At 45.6% G+C, this 22,301-nt stretch overlaps 1 protein-coding gene across 50 annotated transcripts in view; it reads right to left on the bottom strand.

Annotated features, from left to right (window-relative positions):
- SORBS1 (sorbin and SH3 domain containing 1) overlaps positions 1 to 22,301 on the bottom strand; it is a 218,452-nt gene that overhangs the window by 22,424 nt on the left and 173,727 nt on the right. For 46 of the 50 annotated variants that reach the window (XM_033130492.1, XM_033130494.1, XM_033130493.1 and 43 more), the window contains 5 exons: positions 13,766 to 13,938; positions 10,948 to 11,033; positions 7,631 to 7,798; positions 3,617 to 3,663; positions 126 to 240 (listed from right to left, as the gene is read on the bottom strand). In XM_033130492.1, coding sequence (XP_032986383.1) covers positions 126 to 240; positions 3,617 to 3,663; positions 7,631 to 7,798; positions 10,948 to 11,033; positions 13,766 to 13,938 — 589 coding nt within the window. The remainder of the gene's footprint in view (positions 1 to 125; positions 241 to 3,616; positions 3,664 to 7,630; positions 7,799 to 10,947; positions 11,034 to 13,765; positions 13,939 to 22,301) is intronic. The other 4 variants (XM_033130473.1, XM_033130513.1, XM_033130508.1 and 1 more) reach the window with 1 other exon arrangement.

Here is a 22,301-nt window from a genome sequence, read left to right as displayed (position 1 = left end):
GAAAGAGAAAAGAGAAGAAAGTGGGAACATGAGAGGAGAGGAGGAAACAACACACAAGTTCGCGGTAAATAAATGTTGCTTTGGGCACCACCGGGCTTTTCCTCAGAAAAAAGGAGCTGCGGTACCTCGATGTAGGTGCGTGGAAAGATGCCCACCCGGCCGTGGTGTTCGCCTTCATACCAGTTCTGGTCGATCTGCTTATAAATGTAAACAATGTCTCCCTTTTGCAGAGGAAGCTCCCTGTCAACAGAGGGGCGTGCATTTTAGCAGATGTTTCAATATGTGTAAGATAAAGACACACACATTTTTAACAAAAGGAGACCTCGAGTGGGGTCAAAGGGAGAAAATTACACCAGAGGAGGCTCCATATTTGGAAGTGAGAACCCCACTATGCAGGAAATTACATCACACTTGGCATTGTTCCAGTCTTCTGTGGGATGGATGTTAACTTTTAAACTGACTAGCACTCAAAAGTGCTCATTTTGTTGTGGTTTTTCTCCACGTTTGTTTTGCGAATGCTGGCTTATGCTCAGATTATTCATGTAACACAGCAATGCACTCGGTAGTCTTAACTGATGTTCGTTAAATGGTGAAAAAGACATTTCCTTCTAGATACTTCCACTGCTTTCACTACCCTCTTCTCTGCCCTGGCAAGGCATGCTTCATTGCTTTCAGTTACTCTCCAATTATTTCTTGTGTTAGTATCTTCTATCATTCCACCCATCCACTCACATATTTCACCATCCATCCATCATCATGCAATAGAAAGGCTCTGAAATCAGGCAGATCTGGGGTCAAATCTAGTTATACCATTGACTAGCTCTGAATCCTTGGGCAGAACACTTAATATCTGAGATATTATCAAAGTAGGAACTAACTCAGAGTTGTTGAATTCAGCAACAAACTACAAAGAAAACACCCAGCATGGTGTGTGTCATACAATTAACTCCTGGTAAATGTTAATTCACTTCCTTTTCAACATAAAGGAATCTTGGAAAGAAAAGTGTTCTTCATGCCTTTTTTCAACTTTTCCATATCCATCCCTTTGTTTGACTCAATAACAACGCTGTTAACCTCTAATCAGGATTCCTTTTTGGGAAAAAAAAGGAGACAAAAAGATAACTTACAAACAAAATGAAAACTTAAAAGGAGAACGAAAATTGTAACTTGAAATTTTCTTGGACTTAAAAAAAGATGACCTAGATCTTTTCCATTTGCATCAAACCAACAGCCTGGAAAGGTCTCTGACTGTAATTTGGAGGGGGTGTGCCTGCTTTGCAGTGTGCCAGGAAGTCCCATGGTACGTGAGAGATGCTGGCTAAACAATGGGGGCACATCTAGAAAACTTGACACAAAGTCAGCACGGTGCTGAATGAAAGAACAAGGCAGACTTTGTGGGTCTTACACTGTAGACAGGGTTCTGATCCTAAAGAAGCCCATGAAGGGGATCCAGGGCTTTTGTCTCTGTAAGAAGGAATGTCTTGTCAAATTTTTGCCATAGCCCTCCTGGGGGGTGTTCTGAATTCCCCCCTCCCCGTTACCCACAACCATGGACACAGGGATCAGCAAGACCCTCAGCCATAGCCACCCTTGCTGGAGGTCTGCAGGCTCCAACCCTGCTACCCTAAGTGACTTGCAGCTGGACAGGCAGGTGGGAGCGGTAACGGCCCCACTGTTAAGATGGGTCGAACAGCTCATGTGAGAGTGAGAGGTCTGTAGTCGTGGCCAAAGGAGATATACCATGGGGCACTTGGGACCACACCCCCATCTCCCAAAGAACCAGATGACAAGGTCTGATGGTAACAAGGTTTGAAAAACGATAATATGATATATATTTTAGATCTTTTCTGGAGTGTCACCATTAGCACAGTAGAGGCTTGGAGAAGTCCTATGGGAAAGAAACCTGTTAAACTTTGTTGAATTGAGTGTTCCCACAGAACACTTTTTTAAGCGACATACTATGGGGAAAAATAGAACCCGGTGACTGAAGATGTTTAAAAGACTTAAGTCTATGCACCTGCCATTTACTCTTTTAAAAGAGTTTTATTAACTTTTTTTGAGACAGCATGGTATGATGAAAGCACTGAGTCCAGAGGAAGGAACCCTCTGTCCAGCACTGGCAATGTTGATAAATGGTGACAAGTTCTGTCTACCTCAGCTTTCTCACCTGTTCTATTTCACAGAGTTGCTCTAAAGAAAAAAATTGTTTTAAGACTTTTTAAAAATAAAATCTAGGTAAATGTAATATTACCAACACAACACCATTCCATGAATATTACATGGGCCTTTCTCAAATCGAAGAAAAAAGGGAAGAAGGTAAAATTAAACATTAATTTATATATCTTTGTAATCCTGTCTCTGGTTACAAAAGGGGGTTACTGACTTTTGCTACATTGTACAAAATGTTTTGTAACTATATTACCTCGGCTACTCTGCATAGAGGCATTTTAATGCTCATTTTACAGATGTGGAAATGTGAGGCGGGAGAGATTGGTGACTTGCCCACAGTCACAGAGACAATAAGTGGCAGAGTCAGGACTCTAAAGCCCATAATCTCTCTGGCACATGACGTCACCACCTCTTGAGCTAAAGGACTAGAGTAATTACAAACATACCCGGTGCACCAGATTTGTGCCTAGATTCTGGAAACCGTATCCTGGTTGTGTGTCGGAGGAGATGCCGGCTAAGCAGCCTCCACACAGCAGTTCCCAGTGTTGGGGACGGAGGATGGGAGCTCTCCCTCTCCTCACCAGACACGGGACCTCCCAGCAGAAGGACAATGCATGGCTGCTAGTCATTGCTGCCAACGAAAACTCATGGTCCATTTTAGCCCATAATTAGATATAAAGTGAGCAGGTACCTTCTGGAACCCAGTCGTTGGTAGAATTTCCCAAATTTCATTGTATAAAGGGTTCCTGGTCACTAAATTTTAGGTAACACTGGGTTAAATAAGTTAATGAGGTTTCTTCATTGAAAGACTTCTAGAGCCATTAATATGGCAATGTGGGGGTGGGGAGGTATAGACATAAGATACAGTGCTCCCCAGCCTCATTTCTACGATAGAACACTCTTTTTGAGAAATATTTTACAGAGCTAGCACTCTGAGGAACATACTTAGAGAAATGCTGGTCTCCTGTAGGTTCCCACAAGCCTTTAATCTCTTCGGATATTGTAGCAAATATTGTGAAGTTATCTTCCTAGCGACTGGTTCTGGTTCCTTCCACAGAAAGGGTGGGTCAAATTGAGCCACCATTTAAATAAGCAAATTGAGTCCCTAAATAGGATGAGGCAGGGTGGCACAGTGGAAAGAGCCCAGGCTCTGGCACCAGGATGCTTGGGTTTGAATTCTGACATCATCACTGACCAGCTTGGGCAAGTTCCTTAACCTTGCAATCCTTCGGTTTCCCTGTTTGTACAAAGAGATAATAGTACTAGCGACCTCTCAGGATCACAGTGAAACCAATGTAACACTGTAATGTAGCGTAAAGCACCCTGAACAGTGCTTAGCACATAGCAAACTCCATAACCTATTGATTTTTATCATTGTTATTTCTCCAACTTCTCTATCTGTGCTTCAAAGAGGCAGTTAAAATGACAAATGACTGGTGGCACTTACTTCAGTGTCTGAGCTTTAAAGTCAAACTTGGCTCTGGCCGGTCTCATCTAAACACAAGAAAAAAAGTTAAGTTAAAAATCATGGTTCATATACAATGAAAAGAGCACATTTCTACAAGTTTCTAGAAAGCAAAGCAGAAAAATTCAATCTAACCAGTTCATTCTGGTGTAAAATCTGGGCAAAATTCCACTTCTCTGACCTTAGCAGGACACTAGATCGATGTTTGGTCAACTATATCATGCATGCGACTCTCCCTAAGGTGGGATGGACTTGGGAAAGAGATGGTTAGAAAAGTCCCAAAGCTGAAGTGCTAGTTCCCTAAGGCTGACCGTGGCTGTTAAGAAACAGAACAAAACAAAACGAAAACAGAGTCAGCCAGAAGTCTGACTGTTTAGGGATCATCACTGTCTTATCCTAGATTAGCTGTTTGCCTGACGTAAACGGCCGTCTGCAAGTAGATGAAACCCTGAGTCACCTGTCACGTCATCTTCAGCTCCATACATTTCTCACGGTCTGTGAGGTCAGCCAAAGAGCCAGATAAAGTGAGCCCTGAGCTCATTCTTTCTCTAAGGCTTCTATTCCTGTTGGCTAGCCCTCTGCTTCCAGAGCTCCAGGTCTGGAAGTCACCCTCACCCCCGTCTCCCTGTCCTTCTCAAGGCTGTTATAAGTCACGCCAATGCTCCCTCTCCCTCAGCCTGCCCCTCCACAAACCCGCTCCTGTCTGACCTCTAGTTCCTATAGGCACAAAGCTTCCTTTGACTTCGCTTCTCTTCACTCTAATCTACTGTCACTCAGGAGCACAAACAACATTCCTCGAATACTTCCATCACATCACTTCCTTGCTTTGAAGTTGGCTGAGCCACTCAACTGTCCCACAGATCAAACTCAATTCCTGAAGTGGGTTAAAGCTGTGGGGTAATTTCTCCCACTCATACCTGACTGCCTTTATCTCTTTTTACACTCTTCCCATTCCAGTCAGGCCAGTCTATTTGCCATACCTTGCCTAACCCCCCTTCTCTGCCTGGAATTTCTTCATCTCCAATTCCAGCAAAAAGAGCAAAAAGTTCACCTTTACTTACCATATTCATGCACATCATTCATCCTCACTGTTAAAAATCGTTATTTTAACTTTTTTTTTTTTTTTAAAGAAAGGTAGAGGAGAGAACTCATGTGAGCAAGCTGTTTACAGCTGCCAATATAATTCTGACCTCAGCCATGAGAAGATCCAACTTCTTCAACTGCTGTGACTTTCTGGTCTAGAGAAACAATGTGATGAAAATTAAATCATACACTTCCTCTTCAATATTAGAGGGCATGGCCAAAGTAGAAAGGGAAAATGGGATGCTCTTGGTGACAAAAAAAATGGTATTGAGAAACTTCACCAAGGTTAGTTTTAGATCCTAATCCCTCGGTGATATCCCCCTGTGACCAGGCTCTTCAACCTGGGGTCTTGAAGGGATCTTCTTAAGGGCCATGAAATCGACGCAGGAATGTTTTATTTTTATTTGATGGTTCCATCTATCAATCTATATACATACATGTTAGAGGTCTACAGGATGACTGTCTTATAACCAATGCCACACAATTTCAACGTCTGCATTTGTGTCTGTCTGTGACCAAAGAGCATAATTTCACAGTCGTAGGCAAATAATAAAAGAACAGATGTGGGATTGATGATAAACAAGTTCATAAAAGAAGGCCAAATGACCAAGATTGTAAAACAAACATTTCACAGTGATTCCAGTAAAAGTGGTGGGCATCCCATGACAGCCAGCTGTAGGGCTGTGTGAACTTCAAAAATTTATACCAAACCCCACCACACTCACACTTTGAGTGGCAACTAAATTCACGCAAAAATTGATATGACCTATCAGTTAAATCGATAACTTGTCTAGTTGTGTAGTTTACTATTTAATCTGTAAATTGGGTTAGGTCAATACGGGGGTTTGGTGAAATTTCTTTTTTTATTAAAGGGAATCTGTACGTACATTACTCAAGTTAAGAAACACTGATTCCATTGATCTCTTAAGACATAGTACGTGAGTCACCACTGCTTATACAAAGCATGTCTCTCTCTTTACCTTCCTCTATCTCCCTGAGTCTGCATCCATCAGTCCTCTGGCTCCCACAGCATTGTATTACTTACTACAACCGAGATAACTGTTCCTACAACATAGACAACTGTTCCCAGAGTTCCTCTTCCACTGGACTACCAGCTTCCCAGCACAGTGTGAGTCTTGTTTCCACCTCCCCACAGGGCCTTGCACAGAATTAGAGGTCACCCGAAGTCTACTGAATGGGACTGAAGTACTTGTATGTCTGCACATCCCGGTGTACTTGGAACTTGCTGGTGTCTATTTTCTCACGTCTGTCAGTCAACATCTAGGACAGTGATTTTCAAAGTGTGGGTCCCTAACCTGGTATCATCAACATTACCTGGGAACTAGTTCGAAATGCACATCCTCAGGCCCCACCCCAGAATCAGGAACTTTGTGGGTGGAGCCCAGCAATCTGTATTTTAACAAGGTCCGAGGGGATTCTGATGCACTCAAGTTTGAAAATCACTGCTCCAGAAGGGCGGGTTAGGCAGAGTTTGCTTGCCTCGGTCCATGGTTATTCTGTCCCAGTTGCATTTTCATTTGCATGTATTGTCAGTGGGTGTGAGTATGCAGCCCTAGGGTGCCGGTGCATGTTCCCGTATTCTCCATCACTCATAAACAGGTAGGCCTGTGAATGAGGACCAACCATCATTGGAGCCGTCAGAACAGAGTTGTTCTGAGAAGCAGCTGGTGTGCTGGGGGCTGACGGGCTGTCCTTCCCTTGCAACTGACTAACCTGGTGAACTTCTGCTTCTTCTGTTTACATTTTCTTTTCCTCCATCACTTTAGAGTCCTCTTCCCCTCTCTAGCTTCCCTTCTTTTAATCTGGTTCCCTCTTTTCTCTATCTCTTCTTTCCAGACACCTTCAATTTCTTTAAAAAAAAAAAAAAACATTGACAACTAGCCAGTGTTGCCTTTGTCACTCAAAAGATAGAAAAGTAAATATCAATCTACTATTATATTGAAAGATTATAAGACTGTATATACTTTGGGTGTCACTCATTTCCATACCGCCTAAGCCACAGACACACACATTTCCCCAAAAAGGAGCTAATCTTCAGCAGGGCTACTTCAGGATCATGTGGTAAAACAAACCCTGACCCAGATGCAGCCGTGGCCAGCCCAAGGATTTCAACACTTTGCACTTAGTACAGGAAGCCAGGCCTGAACAAAATTACTTCAAAGGTTTGTGCTTCTTCATTGGTTTTATAACATTAAGTTTCATAATGTCAGCTGAGAAATGTTAAAATTAAGGGAACAAATGAGATGTCTCTCAGAGAGCCCTCTCACCCTCCATAAGCTCATCCTAAGTGCAAAACTCTTTGGGTTTCAGAATTCTTCAGTGAGGCTTCAGCACTACTGAACGCTTTATTCAATTCACTCGCTGCGTAATACTGAGCAGCACTGTTGTTTGTTCCCTGCAAGTTCAATATTGTTACCAAATTTGGGGGTTGGTGTACAGGGTGCAAATAACGCATTGCTAGCTACTTTTGGAACATAAGTTTCACTAAACCATCTCTTCAGAGAAGAATCTTGTCATTTCTGTACCACAGCGACCAATGCGCATGGACTAAAGTATACGGTTTCTACGCAGAACGCACAGGCAACACAGTCTCGTGATGAAATGCAGGGCGAAGGGGACTGGACTCATGGAGGCAGCCGATGCTCTAAGGCATGCAGAAGGGTGTGCGCCAGCGGAACCCGGTCCCACAGCCAGACATGCTTGAACATACAGAGCACAGGACATGATAGGAATCACGTCCACTGACCAGCCACAGAAGAGCCAAAGCAAGCCTAAGGCAAGCCAAGATGACAGATGCTGTTTGGAGAACTAATTTGGCCTACAGAGGGCGATGCTGAGGGCAAGCAAATATCGCTTTGGGTCAAGCAGCAGATCGAGGTGACCAAAACAGACCTCTGACCCAGATTTCCTTTTTGCCGTATCGTCTATATTGAGGAGATCCCCAAAGCGCTCATTAGTGATAAACTGATGGTGCGTTGGAATGACGCCCGTGTGGCGCCGAGCTGCAATATCGGCCTCTTCTTGCTCGCGCTTAAGTCGTCTCTGGTCCGCTAAAAGTTTCTGCCATGAAATTGCATAAAATGGGCAGTGAATCATCTGGTCCAGGGTACTGGAAAACTGCCAACAAAAACAACTAAGGAAAAAGGTGCTGGGTCAATAGGGAGGAAACTTTATGCGTCACATGTCAGAGGGGCTTTATGGCCATAACTACTACGTTCCCACTGTAACCACCCTCTGCTAGGAAGGAGACCACATGGCACAGGAGAAACCCGGGAATGATGGGACACAGGGAAGGATGAGCTCCATGCAATTACACTGTCTGCAAACTATCCCCTGGCTCAGCCCAAGGCCTCCTACCTCCTGATACCTGGGCAGCAAAGGCCAGGTGATACAGAGGGAGTGTCCAGAGCATTTATAAACATGCTGCAATGGGGGCAGGAGGCTGGTCGTGCCGTCCTTACCTCCCTTAGGCAGTGATGCGTTTCCACAGTGTGTTCCCACGGTGGGACCGGGGCTGGCTAATTCCCGGGCCTACATCAGGCCTATGAAACCTACAGTGGGCTTGAACTCTGTGGGGTCTATGGTAGTTGGGTCATTTTTGTGCTCTCTATGTCTGTTATTCTAATACGCTTGATAGAGTGGCGCTGCCCATTTCAGAAAACATGGCACCCCCCCTCTCCAAGACCATCCAATCCTTCCTCTGGGCAGTTTTTAGGTGGCCTCAGAACAAGCACCAAAGGCCACATATGTGACTGGCAGGGAGCATCAGTTACTTTTTTACTGTACTTTTTTGTACTTAACTATTTCTTCATTAGGTAAAATAAAGCCGAGTTTAAGGGAATGATGTAGAATATAAATACAGAAGATAAACTAAGAATAACGGTAATTGGATTTTGAAGAAATATTCTATCCTAAATTAAGCAAATAGTCATCTATTTCTATTTTTAAAAGCCTTTTCAAATAATTCAACAATGTGGCATTTTATCAAATGTCCTCATTGCCTACTGAAATGACCCTATGAAACAGAACTTTAGTATATCTTCCTATTCCATTCCAAATATACATTCTTGGGATTAACATTCCTGGCAGGAAAGCACGCTCAACAAAACATTTGTCTTCTTCCAGGAGGCAATTAAATACCTCAAGTCACACTTAGCCCCAAAGGATGGCTCAATTTTTCTATTTTTCTCCAGGGTCTACAAATAATAAAGTAACAATTCATCAAATGGCTGTAAGGATTTCCAGTGCTCAGGCAAGCTGTTGTAAAAATTAAATGAGAAAAAACATGAGAATGTGCTTTGCAAAGCACAGTAGAGCCTTGGTTTCTAGCTCTGCATCTAGGGTAGGTGAATTTGGTATGTGGCCCTGGGCAAGCCACTAACTACCCTGTTGTAGTCTTTTCCGGGATAAAACAAGGGGGTTGACTAGATGGCCACTGAGATCTCTTCCAGGACTGACACATTCTCCTTTTCTGAAATGCCATTTTCATCAATGTTAATAATTTGCATAGACAAATGCCAGGACTGGTCCTCCATTAGCTGGGCAGTGTGTTTTTTCTGCAGCTGTGGGAATGGCCTGATGTCTGAGGTGCCATATCCCTGGAGCTCTGGCCAAGGTTACATAGAAATCAGTGAAAGTGGACAGGGAATGGAGCAAGGTTCCTGAACCAGTGCTTGATTCAGCAAGCCCATCATTCCCATGGTTTAACCAACCATATAAGCCAAAACTATGGATAAGGACACTGAGTTTTTAAGGATCTTTGAGCTAGTGTTATTCAGGAGACAAGCCGCTCACCTTCTGAATGCACCTCTTAATATATCAACTGCTAAACCAACTAAGTAAAATATGCCTCCCAAGTGGTAGGTTAAGAATTCTATCACAAACCCTTCCATGTTGGGTAGTAAGGTTCATACTAAGGTTTAGTAAGATAGAATCTCATATTCTTTCACCATAGCAGCCCAAGCCTACACAGGTGGGAATCTTGTATCTCTGTGAAGGTGACTAGACATGAAATCTGTTCTGCGGCCTGCTGAACACCCTATTGTACGTGAGTTTTCCGTCTCGTTAGTACAAATAAATCCGTACATCAAATGCTTCCTCTTGTTTCTTCCAACAGACATGTGCAAGTGCCTTACTAAATACTGTCTGTACGGTGCCTGGAGAGGGGGAAAGCCCTGGTCTTTTTTGTCCTTTGTCTCACCACCTGGCAGCAATGATTATCATCCAGCACTCCTCAAAGTCGGCCTTACCCTAAGTCCTGAAGGAAAATCCACCTCAACCCTGAATCCACTCAACAAACCGGAACAACACAGAAAAAGGGCTTCAGATTTTATAGGGAAAGGAAGAGTTGTGTAGACATGAACACCCTTCCCCACCTGCCACCAGGTGCAAAGCAATTCTTCCTCCTTAATTCATTACAGGAAAAGGAGCATCGGAGCTTGTTTAATCTATAGGACCCTTTCTCCTGGGAATGCAAAGTCTAGAAAGCATGCCTCATAACAACACTTTATCATAATAGAAGCTTGTTATTTTTGCCCATTTAGCTGATATGTAGAACTGCCTCTTCCTAAATCCCAAACGAACATGTTCCTTTCCCAACCCTGTCAGTCATCTGGCTGCAGCACAGACATGTCAGTAGCCGTTAGACAAGGTCTGTATCCTGAAGTTCTTGTGGGGGCGTCTACCAACGTCTGTGGGTGTAGCTCTCTTCTTCTGAGTTAAAGGCCACTTCTTCAAACTGTTTCATAATATGTATCATGGTCATTACTATCTTTCAGTTTCCTCTTTCTCCCACTGCATCCATCTAAGTATGAACTGTGCTTTGTGCCAAAAGACGGGTGATCAGTATTGGGGAAATATGTGGGTAGATTTTCCTAGACAATAATAATAAAGCAAGGGTTGGGGCAAGGGATGAAAGAGCAAAGAGTACTACAGGGTGGGCACCCTCTTTCTGAACCTCCCATGTAGCAGTACTGACTCGATGTGGCATTTAGAACTGAGTGCCTTGGGGAAACCAGTCCTACTTTTTGGAAAAGTGGACTAAAAGAGGAGTGACTGAGCCTATGTCACATAAGAAGCCACTTCTGACAACGCCAATCTTGGCTTCCAACTGCGAGGCCACTTCACCTCTCTGACCGATATCTAGAATGTTTACTTCCTTCGTATTTTAATCTGTGCAAGAGCTAAGAGATTCTAGAGATGGCACATACCTCTTTATCATCATGACGTCTTCGAATAAATTCTTCTGTGGATTCTAAGTAATCAGCTGGTATAAAATGTCTTGGTGATTCTGAATCTTTAAAACAACAGAGTAGAATTAAAACAGGCAAAGATTTAGTGGGAAACCAGATTTAGAAAAGATTTTACCTTTCATCCATTCTAAATATCAAGTTTTTATAGTCGTTGAGACCAATGATCAATAATCAAATTCTGGGGAAAAAAACACAAATCCCCCCTCTCACTTTTTGGATTTACTTGTGAACTAGTATAATACAACAAAAAAACTCATCAGAAGGCAAAAAGTGAGCAAAGAGAGAGGACCTTCTCTGAAAAGTATCCCTACTAAGAGGCGTGCAGGATCTTACACACTGTACACTCACACACACACAGGGCCACTGAGAGAGGCTGCCTCTCAAAAAACCACAGGGTGAGTCGGGGTTGGTGCAAACTGCAAGGGGTTCAAAGAGTTCAAATGGACAAATTTCTCAGATGAGCTAAATGGCCAATTTTTCTTTCAAAACAGAGTTTGGTGGTTAGTCTGAATGACATGGGGGCTTTGTTTTTAAAGAAGTGCAGCCACTACGAGCCATGATTAATTGCCAAGCAAAACAAACAGAAAACAAAGGACGGACCAGAAAATGAGCACCAAGGGCACACAGGGGGAGGGGACAGAGCAAGCAAAGTGGAGAGACGGATGAGGTGAGATTGGGCAAACACACAAAATGCCACCTCCAAGGGACGGTCCCAGTTCACTTTGTGGGTTGTTGTTCCTGTCCAGGCCGTGGCCTGAGTACGGCACAGAGTTCCCATTGTTAAAGGCCCTCGGGCAGTCCCCTGGGACTGCGGGTCTCTCCTGAGGGGGCTCTGAGATCCGGCTCAGCCTGGCCATGGTGTGTCGGGAAGACAGGCGTTTGGGAACCGAGGGCTTCGCCCCCGAGCGGGGGTCATCCTGATGGAGCTGACTGGGGAGGTCTGGCTTCCGGCCAGTGGGGGGGCCTGAGAAGTCACCAGGGGAAGGCTGTCTGGGGTGGTGCTGGGGGGGCTTTTTCAACCGGAAGGGGAGGGGGCTCATTAGGTAGATGTTCCTGAGGAGTGTGCTCTTGTCCGCTCTGGAATCTGGGCGCCAGTCAGGCTGCCTGCAGGTCTGCTGCTGCTCGTGCTTCCGGATGGTGGTGAAGCGGGTGTAGGAGGCAGGGCAGGCGCCCTTGCACTTGTTGAGGCGGTGTTTGGGGACGTCTCCGTGCACACTGCCACTGCTGCCCTCTCTGCTGTCGCTGGAGACGTTTGAGCAGTGGTCAAGCTCGTCAGAGCAGGTGGAGAGGGGCTCAGAAGGCGCCAGGCCCCTGAAGCCCAAGCTGGGCTCCCCCATATTGCCGCACGTCGGGGAGGCATAGACACCCCCGGGGTTCATCCCATCCATCTCCCTGGGCCGGAGCTTAGTGGACTCCAGGAGGGACTCAGCGGAGCGGGCTGAGGTCAGGCTCCGGGACAGCACAGGCGTGGGGGACTTGCTCAGCCTGCCAGACAGGTCCAGGGACGGCATGGACCGGGAGCGCTGAATCAGCTGCTCAAACGCTGTGATGCGGGAGGAGACGGTGTGCTTGGGGATGTGCTCTGAGCCCTCCTGGCTGGGGCCCAGCTCACCCCTGGCCAAGGCCAGGCTGCTCCTTTCAAAGTGGGAGGCGAGATCCCGCACACTCGAAGAGGAGATGGAGCCCAGGAAGAGGCCAGCTCGGTTGATCTGGTGCATGTCCCGGTAAAGCATGGTGAACTGCATCCCCGCCTTTCTCGAGAGCGGGCAGGGCCTCCTGGCGCTGCTGCCAAACTCCTGCAGGCTCATGGTGCTGCTCGACTTGCTGTCGTAATCCCGCCGGGAACGCATGAACAGGTTCTCGATGCTGCCCCCCACTTGGAGCGGGAGACCTCTCTTGGAATCATTCAAAGAAACCGAAACACAAAGATTCTCACAGCTCTGAGCCTTTTCCGATGGCAACAGGACACTCTTCTGTTCCTGCAAAAGAGCGCTGGGAGCAGAGAGCCTGGGTTTGAACTTGGAGGGAAGGATTTCAGAAATGCAGGCTTTCGCAGCGGACAGGGGTTTCTTGTGCTTACACACAGGGCCTAACGCATTGCTAGGGCTAGCGGTTCGGCTAGGAACTGAAGATGAAGAAATCACGTGAGCATTCCCACCTTTACGATCCACTGGAAAGCATGCAGAATAAAGTAAACAGACCCATTAGGTTAAAGCTGAAAGCTGCTAAAAAAAAAATAATAAAATAATAAAAAAATAAAAAAAATAAAAAATAAAAAAAGGAGAGGTAACATGCTCATTTGTCAAAAAGGGTTGGCGTTTTGGTTTTTCGGTTTTTTTTCCTTAAATTTCCAGTCGATGTCCAGAAGCAAAATAATCTGTGCTGCAAAGCAGGTGCAAAGATGCAACGAAAAAATGGCCACCTTGCTAGAGTTAGGAAAGGCTAAAAAGCTCAGCTAATTTCTAAGAAAAGGGAATCAGAACAAAAAAGAGAGAGAGAGAGAGAGAGAGAGAGAGAGAGATGCTTCAGGGAGAGCAAGGTTGGGGGTTAAAGGAAGGGAAACTACTAACACCAGAAAGAAAAATGGCCGGTAAGAAAGTAGAGGAGGGGACATAAGAAGGCTCAAAGGCCTGGAATTGGGTGTGTACAAGGCACAACTTATCCCAGAAGGTGCAGGTTCACCTGCTGCCAACACCCCGATAACACTGCACACGGGCAGGAGACACCCCAATAACAGTGTGGATGGGTGAGAGGCCTGCAGGCTTGACTCCGTTACCTTTAGTGGAGGCTGAGCTGGACGGCCGCTTGAGCCCACTGAGGCCCTGGAGAGGGATGTCTCCACCTTCCAAGACGCTTTTATAAATCTGCCTCTCGTTCTCCAAGCTACCAAGATCCCCAGGAGCTCCATCTGATTCCCTCTTCACTGCGTGGAAGTTGGAAGAATATATACTAAGAGAAATGTAATTATAAAAGAAAGAAAGGGTGGGGGGAAGAATAGGAGTTAGTATTTTTAACACTTTTCTAGAAAGCACATTTCCAGCTAAAGACAAGAAATCCACTTTCTGAGATCCTACTCAAGCACCGTTCTTTCTAAAGGGCATTCTTATTTAGACATAGAGTTCTACAGAGAAGGAAGGCCCACGGGTGCCCTTGAATGGTCAGGAATCGTGTCCAAACAGCAAAGTGCTCTGAGATAACTGCATTTGTGCTGTAAAAGAATAACCAAGGAACACTGCTGGGGGAGGGAGGGCAGGAGACAAGGCTAGGAGTGGAGGACTGGGAGGAAAGGAGCGGGGAGGACAGGAGGGGTGCTGGGGGCCCAGTGGCTGCATACAGATGGGGCAATTGAGAACATGAGTGGAGCCTCTGACATGTCACCAGCCAGGGTTGGCGACTTCAAGTCCACCACTTGGATCATTTTTCTGAGTTATTCTTCACAAGCGCTTTGGTGGAGGGAGCATTAAAATCAACCACGAAAGCGGGAGGCCCAGATGTCCTGGATCTCCAGGAAAATCAGCCCCCAAGTGAAAATGGGAGCTGAGGTTCTCTGTGCTCTTATTATCACGGCCACACCCTGTACTCACTGCTTTCAAAACTTGTATTCAGAACCTTATGACATGTATTATGAGTATCAACTATTAGTGATCGTTTAAATATATCCTTCTTTTATTTTCCTCTTGTTGAAATTCTAGGCATCTTTGCAGGTTACCACAGATCCGTTTTGGAATGAGGTGGGGCACAGAACCCACGAAGAGCGTTACTCACTGAACCCTCCCTCCCACCAATCCCAGGGTTCTATGCCCTCACCGACTGACACACTGACACGTGGACACACACACACACACACACACACACACACACACTCACACAGATAACTGAATGACTCCTTTCCCACCAAAGTACTCAGGCTTCTGCTCGGCTGCTTTTCAATCCTACTGAATTTCGATCCTACTGAATTCGGTTTACTGCTATCAATATGGATTTCTCAGCTCTAAAGACGTAAACAGTTTGGTGGGATTCCTTCATCTCGATATTTGATTATGAATATTTTCAAGTGTGTAGAAAAGCTTAAGGAATTATAATAGCGATCACCTATGTGTCACCTCTCTCTCGCTGACTCTACAAGGAACACTGGGCTGCATTTGCTTTAATCACACATCTATCCATCTCTTTCCCGTCAGTCATGATGGAGTTCCTTTACATTTCACGCAGCCTCTGCGTCCCCACGGTCGCAGACAATGATGGCAACAGCAACCGTGCACACCACTGGGTGAGATGGCCCGTGTGGGAGGCACCGTGCTAAGTGCCCCACGATCATTCTCTCTCTAATCCTCACAAACAATCCTATTTTCTCCACATTCAGATGAGACGAGGCACTGAGAGATTCGGGCACTCGGCGAAGCAGGCACGGTTTAGTGGAAGGGCAGAGCTGGGACCTGGGCCATATCATGGAGCACCACGCGGCGTATTCTCAGCCTTGGTTTTATATATGACATTCGCCTATGACCAAGGGCTTAAGGATGCTTGAGCTCCACCTACATCACCACCACCGTGTGTCACCTGCCATGAATGCACGCCTGGGACAAGCAGCTCCAGAACCCAGGGGTCAGAAACAGAAAAGAGGTGGAGAGGCTGTGGTTAAATAGGCAGTGTCTCCACCTTGAGTAGTTAAGCTCCACTGAGCAATTCCACTGCTTCCAGCACTGCTAATACCCCTCATAGGAGCCCCTTACCACGGGCCCACCACTGATTTTAAGGGCCTTATGTGCTCTATTTCAGGGGCCTGCGCAGGCAGTCAGGATTCCCCCAGGTCCCTCCTCATTATCTCAGGCCTAGGTCATGGGATCAAATGCTTTCTCACTTTCCTCAGACGAAACAGAAGGTCATCACTGGGAAAAGAAAACCAACCCTCAAAGCTGAGAACATAAAAGCACACGAATCAAGTGAGTCTCCCGAGCGGCCTCCAGGGTGTATGTCTCACAGAGAAGAAACCTCCAGGAGGGGTAGGATGGGGTGGTCCCTCTCCCAGGCTGCACCCTTATTTGGAAGAGCTCACTTGACTGTAAGTGCTATGAGAACACTCAGTAAATACTTATTAAATGAATAAAAGGTCACATTTTCTGCAAGCAAAACTGGCACAACATGATTCGATTAAGGGTGTGTTTTGATTCATAAAGTTATGCATTTAGAAATTCTTCTATAAGAATTACGTCACATAAAGTTCCTAGCTCCCGACATCAGTGACCATGGAGTCATCGGAATGGTGGAAAGACTACGACTACAGGGAATTAGGGCGGCCCAGGCTTAGGCTGGCTGTCCTCCCTGGTGCCCTGGCCTCTGCCTGGAGGTGCCCACTTCCACTTCTAGAGACAAAAGAAGCTTGGCTTTCCTAGGCTCGGGGGGCCAGGCAACTTTCGGCTGTCTTGCTTCTGCCTGCAGGGGCACTTGCAGATGTCCCCAGTTCTGACTCATAAAAGCCATCAAATCTAGCTAGAGGGCTGTCGTACTCACTCCTAAAGGTGACTTGAGAGGCTATGATACTATACGTCAATTTAAATAAATGGAAGCTCATCTAAACTGGCTTTCACTTTAAATTTCCTAATTAAAAATAAATCTAGCGGCTGGCCCAGTGGCTCAGGAGGTTAGAGCTCCATGCTCCTAACTCCAAAGGCTGCCGGTTCGATTCCCACATGGGCCAGTGGGCTCTCAACCACAAGGTTGCCAGTTCAACTCCTCGAGTCCCGCAAGGGATGGTGGGCTCTGTCCCCTGCAACTAAAATTGAACATGTCACCTTGAGCTGAGCTGCCTCCCGGATGGCTCAGTTGGTTGGAGTGCATCCTCTCAACCACAAGGTTGCCGGTTCGACTCCCACAAGGGATGGTGGGCTGTGCCCCATACAACTAACAACGGCAACTGGACCTGGAGCTGAGCTGCACCCTCCACAACTAAGACTGAAAGGACAACAACTTGACTTGGAAAAAAGTCCTGGAAGTACACACTGTTCCCCAATAAAGTCCTGTTCCCCTTCCCCAATAAAATCTTTAAAAAATAAAAAAATAAAAAATAAAATCTTCTTTTCTAAACTTCCCTTTCAGAGTCCACTCTCTTCATTTTGGTTGCGTTTCCTGATTTTGTCTTTCAGTTTAACTCCGTGTTTCTCCTTTTTGTACACCTCAACTGCAAAAAGACTCATGTATAGATGTTGTTACGCAGGGTGTCAGGCGGGGTCTCTGCTCCCGCTCTCCACATAAGAATGCAGGACATGGTGAGCGCAAAAAGGAACACCCACGGAGCCATAGATGGGAGTCACACCACTATAGTCTCGCTGGCGGCTGGGTTGGAGACACAGGAAGCAGGAGCCACACTACCCGCAACCTGCCGTCCACTTCTCTCCTGCCAACCAACCTCATTGGCTAGCTGCAATCCGCTCTTGCTAGCTCACCACCATCTTCTTGCTAGCCCCCATTTTTCTGCTAGCGTAGCCACGGCAGTTATATTAGTTGCCAGTGGCTCACTGGTTACAGCTGACGGCCAACTAGCCACAGCTGATGGCCATCCAATCACAGTTGATGGCCATTTACTACCTGAGCCAGCATCTTTCCACATGAGGCCGAGCCTGGAAACCGCTCTGTTCCCACAGATGTCCTTTAGCCCTGCCAACCAACAGCTGTGGTGACTGAAGTCTGCTTTGTGAGGGGACAGTCTCTACAGCCCTGCTTGACCTGGTGTGGGGCTACCAGACCTCTCCCGGCATTGGGCCATTCTGACAGCGGCTTCCATCCTGCTGTCCTTTGAATTGCCTCAGCCTTGGTCAGGACTTCCAACCCACTCTTCCCTAGTTCTTCCTGACTTCATTTAGTCAGGACTCTCAGCCATGACATGGGCTGCCAGACATCGTAGCTCCTCTACCTCACCAGCTGTCATAACTCACCCCACCCCCCCACCAGCCACACCACTTTCTGGCTTTATTCCACTCATTATCACCATTTTTTCCTGCTTCCCCACCAGAATGACAAACCAGCACTCAGGAAACCTCTCAGAATAGATTTGCTATGGCCAATTGTTTTCTTTCTGATACCAAAGCCAACATGCTTTTTCCAGATGTGTGACACTTTGCAAGTTGTTTAAAAACAATATTGAAAAGCTCTGGAACAGTGTTTTCAAACATATCATCTCCATTGGATCTCCTAATATTGGAAAGACAGACATCATTTGTCCATTGTACCAAAGGGGAAACTGAGGACGAGAGTGGTGAAGGCATTTGCCATGAGGTTAGAGTTCTTGGGTCTTCGTTGTATACAGGATGAGAAAAGTACTCTCAGGCTGATTGAGAAAGACCTAAATTACTGATTAATTAACAAAACAAGTTCAGAAGCTCAGCTCTCAGCAGCCTGGGTTGAGCCGGTTTTTAGCTGAGAAAGTAAGCCAGGAGGAGAGAGCGAGAAGAGAACTTACCCTCAGGCTAAGATATAGAGCTGGCTGCTGAGTTTCAAAGGGATTCAACAAAAACATGCTCACTCGAAGAAAAAGTGAGAGAACAGAGCAATCATTTTGGGGCCAAATGTTTCCAATTGTGCTAACTGGTGGAGCCGGCGGGCAGGGCCCCGTCAGCTGTTATTCCAGCCTGACTCCAACAAGGAATGTAGATCAGCTGATGTGAGCCCGCTTATTTTTAAAATGTGGAAACAATCTGTTTCTCTCAGCCTCAATTTGTCTCATTTGCAAAACTATTAGGTGTGGTGAGAGTGTCCAAAAAGTCCACCTTCAAATCTTTTATCTATAGAGAGCTTTCTTTTGACATCCAGACACAGACATTCAACTGCCTTGTAGGCAGCTCCACCTAGGTGTTCCTCAGGCATCTTAAATCCAACAAGTCCCAAATCAAACCCAGCTCTGTCCTTCCACCTCCCATCACTCAAGCCAGAAAGCCCAGGAAATCCACCCTCTTCTTCTCCTTGCTCCCCAAACCTAATCAGTCACCAAGTCCTCGTTACTCCCTGTCCTTGACACAGCTCAACTTAATCCCTTTGCTCTTCACCTCCCGGTCACCTCCCCACCTGCTCACCTACACTCTGCAATAAGCACACCAGCACTCCCCTAGTCCCCAGCCCGGACTCCCTCCAATCATTTCTGCAATTCACTGTCAGTGGTCTTTCTAGGGAAGAGCTCATCATGCCATTCCACACGTCAATCACTCTCCTAGCTGGAGATTCAACAAGGTACAAAACAGATAAATTCCACCTTCATGGAATTCACTGTCCAAAACCATTTGGTGTTTTCAGGAAGAAAAAAAGGTAACTTTTTAACTCTGACTGTAGGGGAGGGAGCCTAGGCCATCTGGAGGGGGCAGTTTCATCTTATAGCCTTTCACACTGCATGAAAAATTTACTTTTTCGATTTATAATATTATTGTTATTTGCTGCTCCTTCCTTTCCTCCACAAAACAGAGGCACCCCCTCCCTCCTGGGTCCCCTCACTGCATGTACCACACTAGAATCTGATTGTTATTTACAAATCTGTCTCCCCATTACACTCTGATTTTCCTCTGGGGGGCAGGCCATTTAGATGGTTCATCGTTGCATGACTGGTGCCCAGCACTGTTGTTCCATGAATATTAGTAGAATAAATGATTCTATAAAATTAAATGTCTACATGCACACAGATTTCTGACACATTTTTAAACCCTGGAAAGTCTCCAATGTTTCATATGGTTCTTCAGGTAAAGGTTTGTGTTTTGATCTTAAGTCAGATTAAGGAAAAAAGGTGTTTTCTCTAGCGTACCACTACTTAGAAAAACGGCAGGCTTCTTCTTGAGTGTCACCTGCTGGCCAAATGGAGTAAAGCTCTTTGGTTAGGCAAAGAATGCGTTGGTGCTAATCAATGCTCAATTACTAAGCAATAATGAAAACGAGTAGTCTACCCTGCTGATTTATAGATACGATAACTCTACAGAAATAAAACACAAACTTGGAACACACTGTGATCACAACTATAAAAAATATATTTTTTTTTGAGAGGAAGGGCTGGTAGGATATTGGGACCATAGGTGAATTTCTTCTCTGTTCACAGGTTCTTTTAAAACTGTGATATGTAATCAGGTTAATTAATAAAATTCTAAACTGCAGACTGTCCAAGATATGAAAGTGGATTTAAAACAAGACCATCACTTCTCCAGTGATCGGAGAGTTTTTGAACCTGGGCCATCTGTGACTCCTCTTTCTTCCGTCCTCGGGTTAAGTCAAACCTTGCCAACGTTTCAACAGGCCATTCCTTTCCACCCAGTGAAAGGGGCCAGATTCAGTCCACACGTCGCCTGTCTTCATGCAGAGTGAGTTGGATTCTAGTTAATTAAGATTTATAGCTGCATTCATTTAGTCAGCAAACATTTATTGTGCACTTTCCTACATGTCAGGCCCTGCACTCCGGCTGGCTCCTCACCAATTCCACATACGGAAAAACCTAACTCATTTAAACAAACTGGGAGAAAACCAAGCCTGAATTGCTTAAAAAAAAAAAAAAAAAATCCCCAATGGTAGAATAGCAGGAGGGAAAAAACTCATTTATTCCTGCCAAGCATTTCACGAGAGCTAGGCTAGGGATGAAAAACAGGCCTTTGGAGACCTATTTCGATGATATAAATAAGAGTGCTTGGTAAATTAGCACATCAAATATTTTCCTGTGCACTACCACTCAGAGTGTCTGACAGCAATTTGCTCTTTTAAGCTGTTGGCATCCGTCACCTTCAATCCTGCTAACACAATATTACAAATAGTTGCTTAAATTGTCTTTTTAATCACTCAAAAACAGTACACCGCAGCATGCTCTCTGTTAATTCATTACCCAGTTTTGAATTGGTCTGGTGCAGATGAGAGTTTACTGCCAACATCAGTCCCCTGGCCTCGAACCTCACTGTTCTGGCTCTGGCTACCACTCTGCCACGTACCAGCTGTGGACCTTAGACTTACACTGCCTGTACATGCCTGTGATCTCACCTATAAAATTGGGATTAAAAATAATGCCTGATCCCGGAATACTGAGAGGACCAAGTGAGGTCAGGTACGTAAGATGCTAAGCATAGAGCCTGGCACGCAGCAAACGCTGAATAAATCACTGAAGTTATCGCTTCATTCAGGACCTGTGCACCCAACTCTTGACAGCCCATGGGTACTGCTTTCTCTTCTGAAAACTTTACATCTTTATTGTCTACTTCAATCATTTGCCACTTTGTCTTATTTACTAACATTCATTGTGTGTGTGTGTTGCCCCCCAAACAATTGAGGGACTATTTCTCGTGTTCCTATTATAATACCTAGCATAGTGCCTTAGATACAGTCGCACAAAGGAATTCACTCAGCCGGCCACCTGAAGCAACCTTTTTTATCTTGTGCATTTCAGGGAGCTGGGGGAGAGGAGGTAGCGTGGAGACCAGGAAGCAGGGTTAACTGTGTGATTCCAAAAACAGCAGCGGCAGGGAGAGATCTGGTCCAGTCAGGCGCTGGACAGCCAGGACTGTCAAAGTGACAAAGTTTGTCACTTTGGTAGACACGTGGCCTCAGGGACCAAGGAGAGTTTGCTGGGAGCTGTAGCCGTGAAGAAGGTAGCCTAAGGTCATCTGGGAGGCTTTACCTCTGAAAGCACAGATGAGGTCTGACAATTAAGTTCGCGAACTTGTTAAACCGATGTTGCTAACCTTTTTTGATATCAGAGGGATTATTCATTATGAATTTGTACCAACTAGACAGTTAACCAAGTTTACTATTTGCAAGTGCTGAAAAGGCTGCGTGGAAAAGTTAGACGACCTGAACTTTTCACCAACAATTCATGGCTCTTGCATCACAACAATGCACCAGCTCACACGGCACTGTCTGGGAGGGAGCATTTAGCCAGTAAACAAATAACTGTACTGGAACACCCTCCCTACTCACCTGATCTGGCCCCCAATGACTTCTTTCTTTACCCGAAGATAAAGGAAATATTGTAAGGAAAACATTTTGATGACATCCAGGACATTAAGGGTAATACGACGACAGCTCTGATGGCCATTCCAGAAAAAGAGTTCCAAAATTGCTTTGAAGGGTGGACTAGGCGCTGGTGTCGGTGCACAGCTTCCCAAGGGGAGTACTTCGAAGGTGACCATATATATAGTAGCACTTTTTCTAGGATCAGTTCGTGAACTTACTGGTCAGACCTCATATCTGGGACCTAGAGGACCTGACTTGTTATCGTTGCAGTTGAAGGCATAGTTCAACTAACTCCTTAAAAGAGAGTGAGCCTCGGAGCACAGAGTGGAGGGAGAAGGGGAAAGGGGTCC

This window comes from Rhinolophus ferrumequinum, chromosome 16, assembly GCF_004115265.2.
Source record: "Rhinolophus ferrumequinum isolate MPI-CBG mRhiFer1 chromosome 16, mRhiFer1_v1.p, whole genome shotgun sequence".
Classification (NCBI taxonomy): domain Eukaryota; kingdom Metazoa; phylum Chordata; class Mammalia; order Chiroptera; family Rhinolophidae; genus Rhinolophus; species Rhinolophus ferrumequinum.
Note: the sequence above shows the minus strand (reverse complement) of the source record. Positions and strands in the feature narration are given on the sequence as shown.